The sequence below is a fragment of the Alligator sinensis genome, unplaced genomic scaffold, assembly GCF_000455745.1.
Source record: "Alligator sinensis unplaced genomic scaffold, ASM45574v1 scaffold550_1, whole genome shotgun sequence".
Classification (NCBI taxonomy): domain Eukaryota; kingdom Metazoa; phylum Chordata; order Crocodylia; family Alligatoridae; genus Alligator; species Alligator sinensis.
The window spans coordinates 858,323-866,864 of NW_005841980.1; the positions used below are offsets into that span (position 1 = coordinate 858,323).

Below are 8,542 nucleotides of genomic sequence, written 5' to 3' on the forward strand. Positions count from 1 at the left end.
AACCCCCCCCCCCCCCCCTAGTCAGGTTGGTACGAACTATGCAGGATTTTGCTTTCCCCTGTAGTGGGCCTTTACTTGAGATCTTTTACCCATGTGTTAACAGCCTTTTATAGGAGCAGGACGTTGGCTGCTTTCCCTGCGGCAGGTTCAGGTGTGATGTCCATGTTGTGTCCGGGTCGATGGTAGTTTCACTAAGAGGTTAGATAGGTGGGAAGCGGTTTAGATAGAGCCGATCCTGCCTCAAGCAGGGGTTGGACTCGATGTGACCCCTAGAGCTCCCTTCCAGCCCCACAGCTCTAGGATGCTGTGCGCTGCGATTCACAGGGTAACCCCGGAGATGGCAGATGGGAATCCGTCGTGTTAAAAGCATCCTGCCCTGCTCTGCGCTTCTGCAGTTCCTTGCAACACAAGAATCGCCCTATTGTTTTTCAGGAGTCAAAAAGCAAATGAAAACCAAGAGCTGGCATTTTCTAACAGGGGCTCTGAGCCTAACAAGGGGTCTGAGAACCGCTGATCCAGAGTGATCTACCCCTGTTATACCCTCCCTAGCATGCACCATCCTCTGTTAATTCTGCTAAGGACCTTGTCAGAAGCACATGAAAAAGGAAGGTTCAAGGGTGTCAAAGGTGGCATCCCTGACTTTTCTGTTTCATAGCTATTATTGGATCTCTCATGCATGAAATTGTCCTGTCCCTTTTGGACCCTGGCTGAACTATCTGCCTCTACAATGTCCTGTGGCAGGGAGTTCCACTAATTAACTGTCCACTGCATAAGAAAGCATTTTCTCTTATTAGTTTTTTGCCTGTCCCCTCCTCATTTCAGTGGCTGCCCCCTTATTTTAGTATTCTGGGAGTTGGTGAATAACTGTTTCCTATTCATTTTGTCCACACTTTTGTTTTCTGTGGAGTGTGGGACATGCAGGGATGAGTGTGTGATTCTCCTGCTTCCAGCCACTTTTACCCCAGTTGTTTGTTAGTGGATGTTGCAATGCATAATATTGAATCTTTTGTATCGGGTAGTTTGTAGAAAGAGTACTCGTTCAGAGATGGGGAAAGGACAGCAGTTTCTCACCAAGAATTCGGTCTGTGAATGTTTCCTCTTTTTGTATTTCAAACCTAGGAGAGCTCATCGGTCACACAGAAAGGGTTTCTGGATTTACCTTTTGTCATTTCCCTGATCAGACCAACCTCTGCGCCAGCAGCTCAGATGATGGAACCGTGAAAATCTGGGATACTCAGACTCTGTCTCTTGTAACTGAGCATACGCTCCATCAGGTATAGTAGCCAATAACCAGGTCTGTGTGGCTGTAGGAAAACCACTAGAACACGAGTTTTCCCAAAGCTTTTATTAGCTAAACAGGGGGCAGAAATACATGCTGGGACCAAATAAGAAGATCCATGTAGGGGTCTACACCAGGTTCATTAAACTAATTTTAAAATCCATGTCAGTTAAATCAGCGAAGGTTTTCTGTTTGTTTAGTTAGTTGGTTGGTTGGTTGGTTTGGGGAAAAACATTTAGTGTGGAGGACATCCTGGTAAGCAATTGTGTGTGGATCCCTTTGCAATCTTAATTTCCTGGCAGATCTTTGACAGCTACAGCAGTGACTTTCCCAATCTTGCTCTGTATGTAAACATTAATGCCTTTAGTTATCTTAACCGAGGATAAAACTCCTACCACTTTAGCTGCCTCATTTAGTATTGTTTCACAGTTCCTCTCTGCCTAATATGGGGCTAGAGACAAGACTTTGTCATGCCCTGGTTAATCACTCTGCATTTTCAGAATACAATCTCAGCCTTGCATTGGTCACCCCTTGTGAAAGATCTGGTTGTGTCTGGTGATGAGAAAGGCATCATCGTTTGTTATTGGCATAACAGAAATGACAGCCAACAGTTCTTCCCTGAGCCTAGGACCATCTTCTGCCTCACGTGTTCCCCTCACCAGGAGAATCTGGTAGCTATTGGGTAAGTGTTAATTATGTTGCTCCCTTTTCTTATGCTGCAAGATAGATGGTGTGTGTGTTTTTTCATTGCAGCATAATTTTAAGGTTATTCTTTCAGAAATGGTGGTGGAGGTTTAGGGATTTGGCTAGTTCTCTTTGAGTGGCGGGAGGGAAAAAGAAGAACCTAAATGAACAACCTACTTATCGGCTTTCTGTTGTGTAACGGAGAAGTCTTGTAGTAACCCAGAAATGCCGGATCTCACAGACTCACTGGTCTTAGAAAGTTTATAGCAGTGTGTGAATCTGGGCTGACTGTCAGGCTACAACTCATGTAAGTGACTGGGTGTTGGGTACAGAGCTGTAGGTAACAAGATAACTGTGTTTGCTGACTTTGTGGCTTTGACCTATACAGTTCCACAAACTGATGGTTTGTATGGTTTTCTTTTTGTGCCACTCCCCATAGCTTCATGAGGCTTTTGCTGCCCACTGCAGTTCCAGCCCTCTTGATGCACAACACCTGTTCCTGCTTTATGCTGGGTCCATTGTGATGGATACTTGGCAATCTAAGACAAGATTATGTGGAGGGAAAGCTAACACAGGACAGGGGAGGGCATGAAATTAATTTTAGGAAAAGAAATTAAATCTTTCTGAACAAAAGATCCCTTGCTTCTTAAGTTCCCCAAGGTCAGTAGTGTTGATCCTTGGGGGATCATTGTCTCATATGTTGCATTACTTCTGAGGTCAATGGAGGTATGTTAGTTTACACCAGGTGAGGCTCTGACCCACGCATGCAAGAGGCAGTATGTCCCAATACATAGAGTATTGTGGAACTCCATATACCTGGGATCTTCCCAACTTGGCCTCTAGCTTCATGGATAACCTTGGTCATGTCTCTCTCCATGCGTAAAATGGGGATAGTGATGCTTACCTTCTTGGCAAAGCACTTTGCTAACAAAAGTCACTATATGCCAGTTCAGTATCATTGTTACGAGACTCTTAAGCATTTTTTCATCACTGTCTAACTGCTTGTTTTTAGTTACAAGGATGGCATGGTGGTTATAATCGACATCCGCAGGAAAAAAGAAATTGTTCATCGCCTGAGAGGTCATGATGATGAAATACACTCCTTGGCATGGTGTCCTGTGCCCAATGAAGAAGGATTATATAGTTGGCAAGAAGAGCTTCAAGGTACGCACAAACTATTAGGGGGCTCCGGGTAATTCCTTGTAACCAAATCAGTTCCTTGTTTCATTAATAAAAATAGGAGTCTGAGGCAGTCTGGGATTCAGTCTGATTTAAAATAAACTCAGTCTGCTTTACAGAAAAATCTATTCTTTGGGCAGCATAGCTGAACTTTATCATCTTTGCTTTTTATTTGTGCTTTGTATTTCCCAAGTGTTTTACCATTGTTTTAACACCATTTAATATTTCTCTTGAAAGCAGGTGAGGTTCCAAATGGGGAGCTAACACAGGAGGCAGCTGTAGCAAAAGGTTGTTACCTGGCTTCAGGAAGCAAAGATCAGACCATCCGGATCTGGAGCTGTGCTAGAGGCAGAGGTGAGCCAAAAACATTTCTCTAAGGCAGTAGTGGGTACTATGCATGGACGGTATGTCTTAAGCATGCTTTCTGTGTGGTAGCCCGGTGACTTAGCAATGCAGACGGCATTCTGGGATGACTGAACAGATGTGGCCATATGCAAGACATGAGATAATTATTTCATTCTCTTCATTGCTGTTGAGACTTCCATCAGAGTAGTACACCCACTTTTGGGCAGTGTAGTTGAAGAAAAATGTAGTCATATTGGCAAGAATCCAAAGGAGAGCAGCAAGAATGGTAAGGACTTTAGAAAACAAGACTTAGGAGGAAAAGTTGAGAAAATAGGGTTTGTTTAGTTTTAAAAAGGGAAGACTGATGAAGGACATTATAGCAAGTTTTTCCATACTGGAAGACTTATTCAAATAGTGATCAGTTATTTGCTGAGTAGAGAAGAAATCAGCTTAATTTTATAGCAAAGGTGATTTAGGTTACATATTAGGAAGAACTTTCTGGGAAGGTAATGAAGGACTCAAACAGGTTACTTAGAGAGATCATGGAATCTTCTTCATGGGAGGCTTCAAGAACAGGTTAAGAAAATATCTGTCAGGGATACTCTAGGTATATTTATCTGACCTCAGCCTAGGAGGATGGACTAACTGATCTCTTAAGGTCCCTTCCAGTACTGCATTTATGTGATTTAAGAGCAGGAGCACTAGAGATTGCATTTAAGGCTTTGTGTTACAGGGCATATTATCCTCTGTGAGGATTGACATGCTCAGTGGCCACATTGTATGAATCTCTGCTGATTCTCTAGGGGTAATTACTCTGAAGTTGCCCTCTGTGAAGAGAAGAGGTGGGGCAGTTGATCCTGCTGTTAAAGAGCGTATTTGGCTGACTGTTCACTGGCCAAGTGACCATCCCATGGAGCTCATGTCCAGCTGCTTTGGGTGAGTAGGGTTTACTAGCTTGTGTATGTTCTATAGCTTTGGGGGTTTTAGTTGCTAGCCAGCTGAATAAAAGCCCTTCACCCAGGCAAGTAGTGGAACTGGTCAAAGGGCCAGGATTTTGGCATTGTATCCTGGGTAAAACTTTGTAAGACTACAAGTTCTTTGGTTTGGGGATTTATCCTGGAACCTAAATGGATACATCACAGTGTTAAGTAATATTATGCACTGCGTACTTGTTTGTCCAGTTCTGGGCGGGGGAAAGCCATGCAAGCTCAACTGATTTTGGTTTGCCATGGTTGTGCATGAATGTGTGTGTGTGTAATGTATTCCTTGTGCAGGGGAACCTAACATGCATACTTTCCTTTTGCAGAGGTGAACTGCTGCTGTGGGATTTGGCCCAATCGGGAAAACGCAAGTGGACACTTTTAGGATCTTCTGAAGGGCAAAATCACTCGCGGATCGTGTTCAATCTGTGCTCGATTCGAGTGCAGGGCCGAGAGTTGCTCTTTTCCATTTCAATGGACAGAGATGTAAGAACCAGTTGTCTTAAAACAGAATAGAAATATCTGAGCCCATTTGTTTCAGCTGAATCAGTCTGCCTTCTGTGACCATAAATTCTTCTCCTACAATGGGTTTATAGCGGGAGTTTTACGGCAGTGTTGTTTAGAAATTGTATTGAACTGTGGCAGGTTTTGTACATTTGTGTTGGTTTATGAGCTCGGACTTTTATTACAACAAAGTGAATGAATTTCTCCCTCTGGACTCAAATGATTCATAGTGAGAGCTGTCCACCTCTTCCCTCCCTGTATACTTTTTTTTTTTTTTTTTAACAAAACCCAGATTTCCTTGGTAAAACCACACATATATTACCACTAGCATTAGCTGTAGAGCACAGTAAAATAATCAAAGGAGATGTGGTATTTTTTTCACTTGAAGGTGCTAGATACTTTCCATTTGCAGGGACGTTTCCAAGGCTGGGAGAATAAGGTTCATCTTTTAATGAACACATACCCTCTTGCCTAATCCAAGGACACTTCTCAAATGTGTTTGCCTGTGAGTGGGGATGTCATCCTTGGTCTGGTCTTGAACCTTTCTGCCTTGTCTTGTTCCTGTTTCTCAGTATTGTAATTGCATCAGTAATTTGCTCTTTTCTTCTTGTTTCCCCACTTCTCCAGGTGAAGTGTTGGGACCTAGCAACACTAGACTGTTGCTGGACTGTGCCATCTCTTGGTGGGTTTGTCTACAGCCTAGCCTTCTCCCCTGTGGACACTGGCTGCCTGGCCATAGGGGTTGGGGACAGCATGATCCGGGTGTGGAATACTCTGTCCATAAGCAACACCTATGATGTGAAAACATACTGGCAGGGCATCAAAGCCAAGGTCACAGCTGTGAGTGTACTTCTAGTTCCCTTTTTTCTGTGTTTTGTTTTTTTAAAGCCTTGTATTGTTTGCTTCTCTCTTCTGGAGAACGTTTTCTCTCATTAGTGGGTACATAAAATCAGTACATTACCTGTGTTCATATGTACTAGCATATTTCTTACTGTCTGGTGGCAGAATTCTGGACTGTCACAGCCAGAAATACCAATGTTACATGTAGGCAAAATGTCCGAAGATTAATTTATGCAACATATTTCTGTTCATTTTTTCCACCTGTTATGATTCTCTGCCTCTGCCCCTAGGTTTTCCTTGGACAGCCTGTATAGAAACAGGCTTGGACAATTGTGGGTATAGTTCAACCACCGCTTACTTAAAATCCCCATTCCCTGTCAGCAATGACAAGAAGCATTATCTATCCATCCCTGATATCATCTGTTCTTGCCATGTTTCACAAGAACGTCCTTTTTTTTATTATATTATTTTAGAAGGTTGGTATAACACACAGCCTTTTGACTTCTCTGTCCCTGTTTTCCCAGTCCATTTTTATCAGGAAAGAGCCTCAGATATTTGTGGTAAGCCAAGAGATGCATATAAATGGTGGCAAAAGGTTGGTGCACAAGGCACAGTACTAGCTCCCCAGTTAAAAGGTTTTTCTTTCTGGGCAGTATCTGAAAGGAACACACAACGGTAAGCAAGTTACCCATGGACTTGTGCAGTTGTGTGACCACTTTTTACTGATTTGTGTGCAGTTATCCTGGCACCTGACTAAGGAAGGCTGTTTAGCCTTTGGAACAGACGACGGAAAAGTTGGTATATATGACACCTACTCCGGCAGGTAAGAAACTAGCTTGCAGGTGAATTAGTGTCTTAATGAACAAATTATAGCTTCAATGGTAGGGCAAATGGAAGCTTGGTAAGCAAACGAGCAGTTTTGAAGTAAAATTAATGCTTCATTTGCTGTGATCATTTATACATTTCTCTATCCCATGCATTCATAGGGATGATCCTTCCTCTGTTAGAGGGTTGGACCAGATGACCTTTAGACGTTTTTCCCAGTCCTACCTCTATATGAGTCTATTATTAGATAACAGTAGTCAGTAGACATGTCTACACATGCACTTTAATGCACATTATCCTATTTTTATGCAGATTAAAGTGTCATGAAATAACCATGTGCTTTCGCTAATGCTCATTAAAATAGGCTAATATGCCTTTTTTTAGTACGTCACAATGGAGGTGCTAAATTTTAATGTGCATTAGCAAAAGTGCAGTAACGAATGTGTAAACATGCCCAGTGTTGCTTCTGAGGCTTAAAGTAGGGCCCTTGCTGGTGTGGGTTGTGACAGAGTCTCTTTTCCCTGTTGTATTACCCTTGTGATTTAGGCAAGCATAGAGAGCAGGATTAAATCAAGTCACCATCCGGGGCAGTTGGCTGGGTTCTGGGTATGTGTCCATCATACCCAGTCTCTTTGGTGTGCCTACTGCCTCCCAGTCATTTTGCTCAGACTGTCCAACCATATACTGCCAGTGTGTGTTAACTGAGTATGGGCAATTCCAGCTGGAAGCAAGACTTTTCAGAGCATAGAGAGCAATGTGGAAATGTGGCTTATAAGAAAAGCCCTGCGAATACCACAACTATAGCAAACGGTACAGAGGGGGAAGCGTTGAAGTGTGCTGCAAGGGTAGATTTCTGCTTGCTGGTATTTTGTACTGCTTATCTAGCTTCCCTTGTGGCACCTTTGCATTGAGCTTTCTCTGTCCTTGAGATGTCTGGTGAATGTGCTTTTCACAGAAATCTGACTCATTTGCTCCTCTGCCCTCTTCTTCCTACCCAGCACCAAGAACAAGCCTCCTCAAATCTCCAGCACCTATCACAAGAAGACTGTGTATACGTTAGCCTGGGGGCCTCCAGTTCCTCCCCTGTCTTTCGGTGAGTCCCTGGAACTGCCTCGTAGCAAATGAGAAGTAATTTCATTTGCAGAGGATGTGGATGCCATGGAGATGGATTATCAATCCTCCTCGGATGAGGGAGCGCCATGTTGCTGGGTAGTTTTTTCCTTTTTAACTGTTGGTGATGCAGCCAGCCAGGCTTGGGTCGTAAATCACCTGCTGCCAAATCCTATGCACCTTGCATGACTTACTGTATATATTTTTGCTGGAGAAAATATCTCTATTTTGTTTTTCCTGCTGTATAGGAGGTGATGGTGACAAGCCTTCTCTAACGTTGTACAGCTGTGCTGGAGAAGGTATCGTGTTGCAGCACAACCCTTGGAAGCTTAATGGAGAAGCAACCGACATAAATAAAGTAATCAAAGACACTAACTCAATCAAAGTGAGTATAATTATATATGGGTGAGTGATGTTGAACTTGCACATTTTTCAGTTCCACTGGGATTCTGTAAAACAGAGCATCTGAAAAACTCCATCTTCTGAGAAGTACTTTAGAAACATTCAAAGCATCTGGGCACTTTGACTTGCACAAATACATGTCCCTGAAGGAGTTCTCATCTTCCAGTAAGACCAGACAGCTGATCTCTTGCAGTAAAACTGCCTTGTGTTTTGCAATTTATTTACCCAGGCAAGTTCAGCTAAGAGAGCATATGGCTTTCACAGACATACTTACCTTTCTAACACTCCTGTTTATATACTCGGAAGATGAAAAGCATTGTAATTGAGATGTGAATTAAAATTTGCAGTGCCCACTTTAAATCAGATAACCAAGTATCAGTTATACCACTCTTCC

The 8,542-nt window shown here is 42.9% G+C and overlaps 1 protein-coding gene across 4 annotated transcripts in view; it reads left to right on the forward strand.

The window, feature by feature from the left end:
* Positions 1-8,542, forward strand: part of GEMIN5 (gem nuclear organelle associated protein 5) — a 25,080-nt gene that overhangs the window by 880 nt on the left and 15,658 nt on the right. For 3 of the 4 annotated variants that reach the window (XR_003093415.1, XM_006021129.2, XM_025200947.1), the window contains exons 2-11: positions 1,120-1,274; positions 1,780-1,961; positions 2,976-3,127; positions 3,380-3,496; positions 4,291-4,423; positions 4,794-4,953; positions 5,599-5,811; positions 6,549-6,634; positions 7,635-7,729; positions 7,995-8,131. Coding sequence is in view for 3 of the 4 variants with exons in the window: in XM_006021129.2 (XP_006021191.1) it covers positions 1,120-1,274; positions 1,780-1,961; positions 2,976-3,127; positions 3,380-3,496; positions 4,291-4,423; positions 4,794-4,953; positions 5,599-5,811; positions 6,549-6,634; positions 7,635-7,729; positions 7,995-8,131 (1,430 nt within the window). In the remaining variant the exon portion in view is untranslated. The remainder of the gene's footprint in view (positions 1-1,119; positions 1,275-1,779; positions 1,962-2,975; positions 3,128-3,379; positions 3,497-4,290; positions 4,424-4,793; positions 4,954-5,598; positions 5,812-6,548; positions 6,635-7,634; positions 7,730-7,994; positions 8,132-8,542) is intronic. The other variant, XM_006021130.2, reaches the window with a different exon arrangement.